Below are 12,730 nucleotides of genomic sequence, written 5' to 3' on the forward strand. Positions count from 1 at the left end.
TATGTGGCAGGGGGGGGATGCATAACTGGACTGTTGGGGGGCACCCCAGACCCTGAGTCTTATTGCACACATTTGCCCAAGGGACCCTGACTCACCTCCCCAAAGGTCACAGTCACCATGTCAAAAGTTCCTACACTCTGATACCCTCCAATTTAGTGAGACCCCCGACTCCTGTAGAACCCCTACTTTAAAGCTGCAAAGTCCCTCCAAATTCAGTGGGACCCCATTGGAACTCAAACTCAAGGACCCCAAGAAACCCCCAAACTCAAATAGAACTCAAAGTCTCCCAAAATTCAGTAGAATCTCCAACCTTGAATTTCCTTGCCCCAAACTCAGAAGACCCCTCAAACTCAAGAGAGATGCCCGGACTCAGTGGAATTCTCAAATGTAAGGGAATTCCTGCCCTTAAAAGCCCATAAAAACCCCCAAACCTTTAAAAAAAAAAAAAACCTCCAAGCTGAAATCTCCCCAATTCAATAGAATGCCCAAACTTGGTACAATACCCCCAAATTCAGTAGACCCCCAAACTTTAGATACCCAAATTCAATAGGATTCTCTTGCTTAGCTTAAACCTATACAGTGATTCCCCAAACTCTGGAGAATTCCTTAACTCAGAAACTTAAAGGTAGAATACTTCAGATTCACTGGAACCCTTCAGCTCACAAGGACCTCCAAGGTCAGCCTTCCCCTCATCCTGAAGCCAAGAGCCTTAACTGAGACTATCCCTGTAATTTCACCTTCAGAATTGATCACCAAAGTTCCCCAATTCGGGTTACCTGCCCCCCCAACCAAGCTGGAAAGAAAGTTTCAAACATTCCCACCATTGAGTGTGTGATGTGCCTGAATGCTGAAGACCCAGCCAATAAGAGCACAGCATGCAAATGAGCCCTCTTGGGCCCTGTCATTGACTGGTGGGACCCAGGTCACAATGGGTGGGCCTGGCTGGACTCTGGAAGGCCTAAAGAGCTCAGGAAAAGAGACTTCTGGGGCTGGCCCCCAGACAGGCTGATGTCCAGGGGGTAGGGGTGGGCCCATGGAGCCAGAGACCACCCTTCCTTCCCGCCTCCCAGCGCTGTCCACCCCCACCAGTCCTCTGGGTCACCGCGGGGCTGTCTTCCCAGCCCTAGAAGGGTCCTTGCCTATCCGAGGCAGGCAGAAGCCCTCTCTAGCGCCCCCACCCTGCCTCCTGACTTCCCATGCCACCCCCTCGCCAAACTTGGTGATTGGACTGGGGCTACCCCACAGCTCTCATCTGGCCCTGGGGTCCCCACTCCAGCCCACCACCTCCCAGAAGAATTCCTACCTCCGCTCTGGTTTCCAGTCTATAAGCAACCAACAGCATGACACCAGAACTAGGTCTGCCCTCCTGGGTGAGAATTTTCAGGGCTTGAGGGGTAAGGCAGGCACGGTCGGAGAGCCAGATGAGGGAGCTTCAGTGGGGTAACCATGCTTGCCTCTCCTCTGTCTTCCGCAGACAAGCGGAATGAAGTGGAGATCCCATCACCCACGATCAAAGATCGGGAAAAACAGCAAGCGCCACGGCAGAGACCCTGCCAGCAGCCCCCGGCCCCTGGGCCACAGCTTCAGCCCATGTCTCAGATAACGGGAGTGAAGAAGCTGATGCATAGCAGCAGCCTCAACGATTCCAGCATCCCCCGCTTTGGTGTGAAGACTGATCAAGAGGAACTCCTAGCCCAAGTGGGTGGGGCCTCAGCGGGGGCGGGGCTGGAGAGGGAGGGGCAGAGTTCTGGGGGCGGGGGCAGTGAAGGACTGGGTCAGATTGAGATGAGGATTCCGGTATACCTGCCTTTCGAGACTCTCAGGAAAGGCGGAGTGAAGGAACCAGTATGCGCTGTGTGCCTGTCCATGGGATTCTCCAGGCAAGAATACTAGAGTGGGTTGCCATGCCCTCCTCCAGGGGATCTTCCTCACCCAGGGATCAAACCCGAATCTCCTGCATTGATAAGTGAGCTCTTTACCACTAGTGCTTTCTGGGAAGTCCAGGAAGCCGTTTAGGAAGGAGCTAATGAGCAAAGAGGCGGGTGGTCTCAGCTGGAGTCAACAAGGCTCTGTAGTATGAACAGCACCACTGAGTTGAACCACCTTGAGGCAAGCCTGCTCGCCTATTTTTTTTTAATTAGTTGATTTTTGGCTGCACTGAGTTTTCGTTGCTGTGCATTGGCTTTCTCTAGTTGCAGTGGGGGCTACTCTTTGTTGCGGTACATGGGCTTCTCTTGCAGTAGCTTCTCTTGTTACAGAGCACAGGCTCTAGGCACACAGGCTTCAGGAGTTGTGACATGTGGGCTCAGCAGTTGTGGCACATGGGTTCAGTAGTTGCAGATCTCGGACTCCAGAGCACTGTCTCTGCAGTTGTGGCTCACAGGCTTAGTTGCTCCGTGGCAGGTGGGATCTTCCCAGACCAGGGATCAAACCAGGATTGGCAGCAGACTCTTATCCACTGTACCACCAGGAAAGTCTTGTGCTGGCTGCACTGGCCTTTTGTCATTGACTGGAGGCTGTCCCCAGGGTGAATGCCCTCACCCCCTCTACATAGCTCTAGTGCAGAAAGAGCAGTTTTGTGAAGTTGTTTTTTTTTTTTTTTTTTGGCCACACCACACAGCATGTGGGATCTTCGTGTTCCCCCCCAGAGCAGATTTTTGAGAAAGGACAGCTGTGAGAATGTGTAACAGCTCCAGCAGCTGGGGGATGGACATGCTTACCAGTGGAAGGAATCTGCACAGAATCCAACAGCATCCACTACAGACCAAACCCGGATTCGCCTCCTGACTTTTCTGTGAAATCTTAGGCCAGAGGACTCCCACATTGATTTGTACAATGGACTGGACACAAGCTCAGCAGCTCACTCAGCTGACTTTTCTTGTAACCCTCCGGTGCCAGCAATGGCCAGTGCTATATGCAGTTACCCAGTGTTAATTAAGCACTTACTGTGTACTGGCACTTTTTTTTTGGCCATGCAGTAGGGCATGAGGGATCTTAGTTCCCTGACCAGGGATTGAACCCACGCTCCCAGCAGTGGAAGTGCAGAATCCACTGGACCACCAGGGAAGTCCCTGGCACTGTTCTGAATTCTGCGAAGACATGAAAAACTAGCCCATGTTCCTTTCCTCCTGGTGCCTAAGAGCAGTTTAACTGAGGCTGAACCGTGCTTTTGGGTCAGCCACACTGAGTTCACATCCCAGCCTTGCCGCTCGTGAGATGTAAGGTCTTGGGTGAGTCTTGTCACTGCTTGGAGTTTGGGTTCCTTCACCTGCTATGTGAAATCAAGCACTTAGTGCAGTGCTGGGTAGCTTATAGGCACTAAATAGACATTGGGGTTGCTTCGTTATTTTCTGGCCCAGTAGGACCTGAGTGGTAAATTCTATACTGCTGACCACATCACTCACTGGTTGAGTGATAATGGTCCCACTATGCAGACTAGGGTTCTGAACACCTGGCTCAGATGGTAAAGCATCTGCCTACAACACAGGAAACCGGGTTCAATCCCTGGGTGGGAAAGATCCCCTGGAGAAGGGAAGGGCTACCCACTCCAGTAGGCTTGCCCAGAGAATTCCATGGACAGAGGAGCCTGCCTGGCTACATACAGTCCATGGGGTCGCCAAGAGTTGGCCAAGACAGAGCAACTAACACCTCTGAACTCCTAGAAGAGAGTCTAGAGGGTCCTGGCCTCAGGGGCTCCTGACCTGTGGCCTCCGTCTCCACCAGGAACTGGAAAACCTGAACAAGTGGGGCCTGAACATCTTTCGCGTGTCAGATTACGCTGGGGGCCGTTCCCTCAGCTGCATCATGTACACAATATTCCAGGTATGGTGAGATTGCTGGTGGGGCGGGCTGAGTGGGGCCAGCTGCGAGGGAGAGGGAGGAGTGAGGAGCTGAGGGCCAGGGAGGGCCACCGTCCCCCGACCTCTGCCCGCAGGAGCGGGACCTGCTGAAGAAGTTCCGCATCCCGGTGGACACTATGGTGACATACATGCTGACCCTAGAGGACCACTACCACCCGGATGTGGCTTACCACAACAGCCTGCACGCAGCCGACGTGCTGCAGTCCACCCATGTGCTGCTGGCCACACCTGCGTTGGATGTGAGCACCACCTGGGCACCCCGTCTCTCCAGCCTCCCCTCCCCCACTACCCATCTTGAATCTCCTGTTTATCTCTCTGACCCTGGGTCGCTGACCTCCCATCTCTCTTTGACCCTGTTCCCCTCTCTCCTGACCCCCATCTTTCCTGACTCTCTCATTTCTCTTTTACCCTGTCTCTCTGACTCCCGATCTTTCTAACCCCTGCCTTTCTCCGACCCCCTTGCTCCGCCCCTAGGCCGTGTTTACGGACCTGGAGATTCTCGCTGCCCTCTTCGCGGCTGCCATCCACGACGTGGACCACCCTGGAGTCTCCAATCAGTTCCTCATAAACACCAGTGAGCGGCCCTCTGTGAGGGCGGGGCCTGCTGGGCTGGAGGTGGGGCCCGCTGGGTTGGGGGCGGGGCCTACGATGGCCCCTCCCCGTGGGGGGCATCCTGGGTGGGTCGTCTCTTCTGACTGCCCCAACCTGACCTGGGACCCAGATTCAGAACTGGCGCTCATGTACAACGACGAGTCGGTGCTGGAAAATCACCACCTGGCCGTGGGCTTCAAGCTGCTGCAGGAAGACAACTGTGACATCTTCCAGAACCTCGGCAAGCGCCAGCGGCAGAGCCTGCGCAAGATGGTCATCGACATGGTGGGCGGGGCGAGGGGCGGGGACAGTGCGGAAGGTCGCCTTTGGGCCTAGGGGAATTTGGGGAGAGTCTGGCCTGAGTCTGGGATAGACAGGCCCCGAGTAGGAGAACCGTCCTTTGGGAGGAGGTTGTGGGGGTTGGATTTTTTTTTTTGTTTGTTTTGCCCCACTCCCTGCATGTGGAATCTTAGTTCCTTGACAGGGAATCAAATCTGTGCCCCCTTCAGTGGAAGCTAAAGGGGTGTCCTAACCACTGGTCTGCCAGGGAATTCCACAGGGGCTGATTGTGCTCAGTGAAAACTTTGGGTTGGGTGGATACAGAGGGTGGCCAGGCTTTGAGGGCCCCCATGACAAGTCCTTGCCCACAGGTGCTGGCCACGGATATGTCCAAGCACATGACCCTCCTGGCTGACCTGAAGACCATGGTGGAGACTAAGAAAGTGACCAGCTCGGGGGTCCTCTTGCTGGATAACTATTCCGACCGCATCCAGGTGCCCCCCACACAGACCATATAAGGACTCTTTCCCTCCCTTCCTCCCTTAGGTCTGGGTTGCTGCCCCTCACTCTGCCCCCAGCTCCCAGGTTGCCCATCTTCCTTGTCTTTTCTCTCCTCTGCCATCTAACCCTTTCCAACTCCCGTCTCCCCCATCTCACTCAATTCCCTCTTCCCTTTCTTTTTTTAACATAATGCGGTTTTTTTTTATTAACTATTTATTTATTTGTTTATGGCCGTGCTGGGTCTTCATTGCTGTGCAGGCTCTCTCTAGTTGTGGCAAGTGAGAACTACTCTCTAGTTGCGATGCACAGACTTCTCATTGTGGTGGCTTCTCTTGTTGCAGAGCACAGGCTCTAGGGTGCGTGGGCTTCAGTAGTTCTGTGGTATGTGGGCTCAGTAGTTGAGGCTCCTGAGCTCTGGAGCACAGGCTTAGTAGTTGTGACGCACGGGCTCAGTTGCCCTTCAGCATGTAGAATCTTCCCAGACCAGGGATCAAACCTGTGTCTTGTGCACTGGCAGGAGAATTCTTGACCACTGAGCCACCAGAGAAGCCCCCCCTTTTCCCTTTCTTCATCAAGCCCTGTCTCCATTCCTCCCACACCTCTGTATCCCCCTCTGCCTCTTTTCCCTTCCCTCCTTCTGCCCTTTGCTCATCACTCACCTCTCATCTCTCCCCTTCTCTCCTCCACTCATCTCCCTTTTCCCTCACCTCCTCTTCCTCCCTCCATCTCCCCCCTTACCCACCGCCCCCCTACCATCCCCTACTCTCTTTCCAAAGGGAAAGTAAGAAAGCCTGGGGCCTGAAACTGGGTCAGGGGCCATGGCCTCTAAAGGTCCCCCCACCCCACGCAGGTTCTACGGAACATGGTGCACTGCGCAGACCTTAGCAACCCCACCAAGCCGCTGGAGCTTTACCGCCAGTGGACGGACCGCATCATGGCCGAGTTCTTTCAGCAGGGCGACCGCGAACGTGAGCGAGGCATGGAGATCAGTCCCATGTGCGACAAGCACACAGCCTCAGTGGAGAAGTCTCAGGTAGAGTCTCGGGGTGCTGGAAGGGAGCAAGGAAAGCCCCCCTACCTCACATCCTGGCCTCGAGCTCCAAGGCCCCAAGGAGGCCCTAAGCTGCCCATCCACAATGTCAAGTTTTTCTTTGTTTTTTCCTTCTCTATCATGATGAGAAATAGGTAACACTTTCTGCTCCACAGAACAACTGAACTGAGCCTCCAACTCCTTAATTTGCGCCCAGACAGTTCTAACTCTTTGTTGCAACTGCTATAACATCTGTAATAATATTCGTCTGACCGTTAGTTACAGACCTCATGTCCATTCAGCCTCTTGGTTTCCCTGTGATCTGGCCACTCATTTTGGGCCTGAGTTTTGGTGGATTTTTTTTTTTTTTGGTTGCATGGGTCTTCATTGCTGCTTGTGGGCTTTCTCTAGTTGCAATGAGCAGAGGCTACCCTTCATTGTAGTGTCTGGGCTTCTCATTATGGTGGCTTCTCTTGTTGCGGAGTGCGAATTTTAGGCGCGTGGGCTTCAGTAATTGCACCACACAGGCTCAGTAGTTGCGGCTCATGGGCCCTAGAGCCATGGACTCAGAAGCTGTGGTGCACCAGCTTATTTGCTCCATGGCATATGGAATCTTCCCAGACCAGGGATTGAACCCATATCCCCTGCATTGGCAGGCAGATTCTTATCCACTGCGCCACCAGGAAGTCCTGATGGATTTTGAAATGAAGTGAAATGACTCAGCTTTGTCATCTGCCTATTTAACAAAAGGGACAGAAACACGGTCACGTAAGAGACAACACTTTGGGGACTTCCCTGGAGGTCTAGTGGTTAAGATTCCATTCTCCCAATGCAGGGGGGATGGGTTCCATCCCTGGTCAGAGGACTAGGAACCCACATGCTGCACAGCTGGCCTAAAAAAATAAAAAGGATAAAGCTTTTGAGCATGAGAGTTTCTCACTCTCCCTGCTTCTAGCCTCTTCCCTGGTGAGATCTCCTCTTCCTGTCTTGGTGTGTGTATGTTTCCCATGCAGGGTTACCCAGCCTCAGCACTATTGAAGTTTGGGGATGGCTCATTCTCTGTGGTGGGCCCACCCTCTACATTGTAAGGTGTTGAGCAGTATCCTTGGCCTCCACCCACAGGATGCAAGGAACACTCTCCCTTTCCTGTGGTAATAACCCAAACTGTGTCCAGACACTTCCAAATGTCCCCTGGTCATCCACATAGCCCCCTAACCCCTGATGAAAACCAGATTTATTTGTTTTGTTACACATTTATATTCATAGGTAACTTAATAGGAATAGTTTGTGGGCTTAGCTTTGTTAAAAGTATAAATTGTATCAGTATATACTTATTTTTACAGAGCTTACCTTTTCTTCCCAACAGTGACTTAGAAATCTATCTACCTTATTACACATGGATTAAGCTCATCCTTTTTCCCTGCTGTGTGGTATCCCCACGGACTTCCCAGGTGGCTCAGTGGTAAAGAATCCACATGCCAATGCAGGAGACAAGGGTTTGATCCCTGGGTTGGGAAGATCCCTTGGAGAAGGAAATGGCAACCCACTCCAATATTCTTGTTGGGAAAAACCCATGAACAGAGGAGCATGGCTGGCTACAGTCCATGGGATATCAAAGAGTTGGACACAATTTAGCAACTGAGAATGCATGCATTCTGGGAACTAAAATCCTGCAAGCCACACAGAGAGGCAAAAAAAAAGGAGGGGGCTTTCATGAATATCTGTGATTTACCACCATTTTTAAAAAGTAATTCCCGACTGATGTATATATAGAGGTGTTTCCAGTTTTTGTTTACATCTCATATGTGATTTTTTCCCCTCTTACTTACACAAGAGTTTTTCCAGGGATGGATCTGGAGAAGCAAACTTGCTAGGTCAAATGGTATCAGTATCTCTTACTTTTATTTAGTTTTTGCTGCACTGCGTGACATGCAGGATCTCAGTTCCCAGATCAGAGATCGAACCCTGTCCACCTGCCGTGGAAGTGCAGAGTCCTAACCTTACCTGGATGGCCAGGGAAGTTCCCTGCATTAGCATCTTTTAAATCTTATCAGATCCCGCAGCACGGTGGTGCCATCTGTGGTTTCTGCTTCCTTCCTGCTCCCTCAGGTGGGTTTCATTGACTATATCGTACACCCGCTGTGGGAGACGTGGGCTGACTTGGTCCACCCAGATGCCCAAGAGATCCTGGACACTCTGGAAGACAACCGGGACTGGTACTACAGCGCCATTCGGCAGAGCCCCTCGCCACCCCCCGAGGAGGAGCCTGGGGGACCGGGCCACCCCCCACCACCTGATAAGTTCCAGTTCGAGCTGACGCTGGACGAGGAAGAGGAGGAGGAGGTGAGCACTGCCCCGGGTGCGGTTGCAGTTCAGGAATTGTACATGGCCCAGGATGCCTCCCCACCTGAAGACCCTTTGGAGGTTGACGGCCAGGATCCATCTGCGGAGGTGGAGATAGAGGAAATGTACTTGACCCGGCAAGTGGACTCCACAGGTAGTGTGGCAGCTGGCCAGGATGTGTCTATGCCCCGAGGCGCGTCCGTGGATGTCTGTGTGGGCTGCTGCAACATCCCTGCCCTGTCTCCTAATAGCCTTGCTCCGCTTGCCTTGAGGACACCGCCCCCTCCAGAGGACGACCCGGGCCTTCTGGGCCTCCCCTCCGTGGCAGCCGAGGTGGGGGCCCAAAAAGAGCATCAGGCTGCCAAGAGGGCATGCTGTGCCTGCACGGGGACAGCCGGCGAGGATCCCACTCCTGGAGCGCTTCCAGCTCCCGGAGCTTGGGGGTCAGCTGGTGGCCCTACCTGAGCGTCAACCCCTGTACCTGGTTGGCCTCCGTGCCACCCGCCACCGCCACCATCACCCCCTGACCTCCTCCACTGCCTCAAAGACTCTTGGGCCTCCTGAGAAAAAAGAAAACAGAAAAGTGGGGTTTTTTTCTCTTTTCTTTTTTTCCTCTTTCCCCCCCACCCCCACCCAGGGGCCTCTTTTTGGAGGTGGGGGCTGGGGAACCAGGGGCTGAGGTCCCGGAAGTGATTTTATTTTTGGAATTTTAATTGTTACATTTTTAGAAAAAGAAAAAAAAAAAAAAAAAAGGATGAAACACAGCAACTGTAGACGCTCCTGTTCCCGGCTCCCCTTGTCCAGGTCCAACCACTCCACTACCGACCCTACCTCTCCAGCCCCGCCACCCTCACCACCATTGCCCAGGTTCCAGGCTTAGTCTTCCGGCCTCTTGGGGCTCTTTGCCTGGTGTAGAATCTCCCTCCAGACTTCTGAATTTGGGGAGGGTCTCTAGAACCCAGCCAGGAATAGCCATTCTGGGTGGGGGCCCTAGGGGTGGGGACGGGTCATCCACTGTAAGGGGGGGCCCCAGCTCCAGTCCTACTCTGGCTTTCTGCCCTCCCCTCCCCAGAAGTCTTCCGCCTCATTTTGCACAAACCTGGCAATACTGACTCGAGGGAGCCATGGGGCTTCAGGAGGCAAGGGGAGGGTGTCAGAGGGACGTTCACACCACCACCCTGGGATCTGAGGTTTGAGGAGGGCCTGATCCCACTCCCCTCTCCACCCGTCACCCCTTTCTTCTTCCACTCCGGGTTTCAGTTTGAATTTTCTCCGTTTGGAGAAGGGGGATGATTTGGAGCCGCCCCCCTTCCTTCCAGCTGCTTCTCCTCTTGTTTCTGCCTTAATGATTCCCATGGCCATAGGAGAGGGGGTTGCAGTGGCTCCCACTTGCACCTCAAGTGGGGCGGGGCCAGGCCCAGAGTTCCCGTCCTGGGTATGCCCCTCCCCAGCATCCTCCTGCCCTCCCCCAACTCTTTGCCCTAGGAGGAAGCAATAACGGTGTACACCCACATCCCCTTTCTGGGCAGCCCACCCTACCCTGGCATCAGAGTCATTTCTCCTTTCATCCCCCACCTTGCCAAGCCTCCCCGTCTTCCCCTAGCTGTTCCCTGGAGCAATACAACGGACAGATGCAAGGCCATTTTTCTTCAAGCCATGGGGGGACTATTTGGAAGGAAAGACCCCCACATCCCCCATCCGCTCTGCCCCTCAGCTTGGTTCTGCAGCTGGGCAGGACCGGCCTCTCTCATCTTCCTCCCCTCCGATTCTGAGCACACGGTACTGTAGCCCCCAGCTCCCCCCAGCCTTCCATCTGTCTGTCCTTCCCTGTGGGGAGTACCACCCATTCCCACCCTCAAGATGCTGTACAGGGTTCATTTTTGTAGCGAAAGTAGTTTCAGTCCCAGCCGGCGACCGGAGGGGGCCTTTTCTTTTGGTTCTCTTTCTTTCTCTTCTTCTTCTTTTTTTTTTTTTTTTTTGTACATACTGTAAGGTTGGTTTGTAAATTATTCTACAGAGGCAAAAAGGGAAAATAAACTTGCCCTTCCCCCACTGACTCAGTCAGGGGAAAGAGGGGTGGGGGGTCTCCCAGGGGGAGTCTCCATTCCTGCTGTATTATACGAACTGTACCATAGACCCCCAGAAGTGTGGACTCAGTGCTGTTTAACAGGGAGTCATGTGATCAGAGGGGGAGGTGAGGGCTGGGCAGCAGCTGCCCCTCTCCCTGTCCCCAGGGACCCAGGGGAGGGGAGCCCAGGACCACCCCCCTACCCCGGGAGCTGCTCAAGTGTTGTCCAGTTTAACGATCAATCAGTTGGTCTGCTGATTGATACTCAACCCTTCGATCTTGTCTCCAATTAAACCAAGGCTTTCACTGATCTTCATGGCTAATGTGGCTTCTTTTTCCATCCTATTTCTCAAGGTGTGTCTTTCGAGTTGTCTGTCTGGGGCCAGGTAGGGGTAAGGAATGGACTCAGTCCCTGCCCCTCCCTGGGCAGATAGAATTTGAGGGGGTTCTGAGAGATTGGCAAGAGGCAGCCTCCAGGCCTGGGCCAGGTCCAGACACAGGGACTGCTGCGGGTTATAAAGTGTGGGTTCAGACCACACAGTTTTTGGAGGCTAGGAAACCCAAGTAAAGAATCCACTTGCCAGTATAAGAGACAAGTGTTTGATCCCTGGGTCAGGAAGATCCCCTGGAGGAGGGAACGGCAACCCACTCCAGTATTTTTGCCCGGAGAATTACATGGACAGAGGAGCCTGGTGGGCTACAGTCCATGGGGTCACAAAAGTTGGATGTGACTGAGCACACAGACCCAGGTAAGCCTTGTTTCTCTGAACGTGCAGCGTATCTGACGCAACTCGGGTTCTTCTGGTACCACGAAGTCGTTCCTGGAAACCGAGAGGATCTGATTGACCACGCCTCCAACATCTGGTGGCCAGGTCATGATAAAAGATCTTGGGTCAAATTCTACTGTGAAGACAGTAAACTTGATGCACCAGTACAAGAGAATTGACATCTGAAAGTTCCATGAATTCTAGCCATTATGGTGTTGCAATCATCAATGCTGTGATAAGTCACCTCAGTCCTGTCTGACTCTCTGTGACCCTATGGACTGTAGCCTGCCAGGCTGCTCTGTCCACGGGGACTTTCCAGGCAAGAATACTAGAGTGGGTTGCCATGCCCTTCTCCAGGGGATCTTCCCAACCCAGGGATCGAACCCGAGTCTCTTATGTCTCCTGCATTGGCAGGTGGATTCTTTACCACTAGTGCCACCTAGGAAGCCCCACTCAATGCTGCATTAAAACAAAACAAAAATTAATACCCTAAAGCCTGTGAACCTTATGCTGTGTATCAGGAAAGCTGAATCCTCCCAAGTTCACACAGGACCGGCTCGACATTTTAGCTCTTTTTTGTTTTTTTAACTTTTTATTTTGTATTGGGGTGTAGCCTATCACCAATGTTGTGATAGTTTCAGGTGGACAGCACAGGGGCTCAGCCATACATAACACATGTATCTATGCTCCCCCCAAACTCCCCTCCCATCCAGGCTGCCACATTTTAGTTCTTGTTTTTCTGGTGTCTTCATACAAGGTTGGGAGTGAGTGAGTCTCAGATATATTTGAAACAATCCACACGTTTGAATACTGTTAATCCCACCCATGGGAGCCCATTTTCCAACCTTTATCAGGGTAATTAAGAAGCCTCGATTTCATGAGTAAAACTGTTTCTGCCATTCATTATGCTAACAAGCAAAACTTCCCTTGTGGATAAAGACAGAGGAATTGTTTGTGATACAGGCTTTCAGGTTAGAATACTGGCTGCCTCTGGTGTGTAATAAACACACGTACACACACAGCGCTTAAGCCATTAAGCTCGGTGGGATCAGTATATATTCACAGCATGAGTCTTCTGAAACAAAATGATGGCAGCGTCCCTGGATTTGAGGAAAGAGCCACAAGCCTCCCTGGTGACTCGGTGGTAAAGAATCCACCTGCCAGTGCAGGAGATGCAAGAGTCTGGGTTCAATTCCTGGGTTGGGGAGATCCCTTGGAGTAGGAAATGGCAACCCACTCCATGGGTTCACAAAGAGTTGGACACGACTGAATGACTGAGCATGCATGCATG

The 12,730-nt window shown here is 52.7% G+C and overlaps 1 protein-coding gene across 7 annotated transcripts in view; it reads left to right on the forward strand.

Moving 5' to 3' along the window:
- The window catches only part of PDE4A (phosphodiesterase 4A), a 45,311-nt gene extending 34,329 nt beyond the window's left edge, over positions 1-10,982 (forward strand). For 5 of the 7 annotated variants that reach the window (XM_055544525.1, XM_055544532.1, XM_055544554.1 and 2 more), the window contains 8 exons: positions 1,475-1,698; positions 3,724-3,822; positions 3,935-4,099; positions 4,335-4,434; positions 4,582-4,736; positions 5,102-5,224; positions 6,082-6,264; positions 8,371-10,982. In XM_055544525.1, the coding sequence (XP_055400500.1) occupies positions 1,475-1,698; positions 3,724-3,822; positions 3,935-4,099; positions 4,335-4,434; positions 4,582-4,736; positions 5,102-5,224; positions 6,082-6,264; positions 8,371-9,069 (1,748 nt within the window). In that variant the 3' untranslated portion in view covers positions 9,070-10,982. The remainder of the gene's footprint in view (positions 1-1,474; positions 1,699-3,723; positions 3,823-3,934; positions 4,100-4,334; positions 4,435-4,581; positions 4,737-5,101; positions 5,225-6,081; positions 6,265-8,370) is intronic. The other 2 variants (XM_055544543.1, XM_055544563.1) reach the window with 2 other exon arrangements.
- The last annotated feature ends 1,748 nt before the right edge of the window (positions 10,983-12,730 follow it).

The sequence above is a fragment of the Bubalus kerabau genome, chromosome 1 (genome assembly GCF_029407905.1).
Source record: "Bubalus kerabau isolate K-KA32 ecotype Philippines breed swamp buffalo chromosome 1, PCC_UOA_SB_1v2, whole genome shotgun sequence".
Lineage (NCBI taxonomy): Eukaryota > Metazoa > Chordata > Mammalia > Artiodactyla > Bovidae > Bubalus > Bubalus kerabau.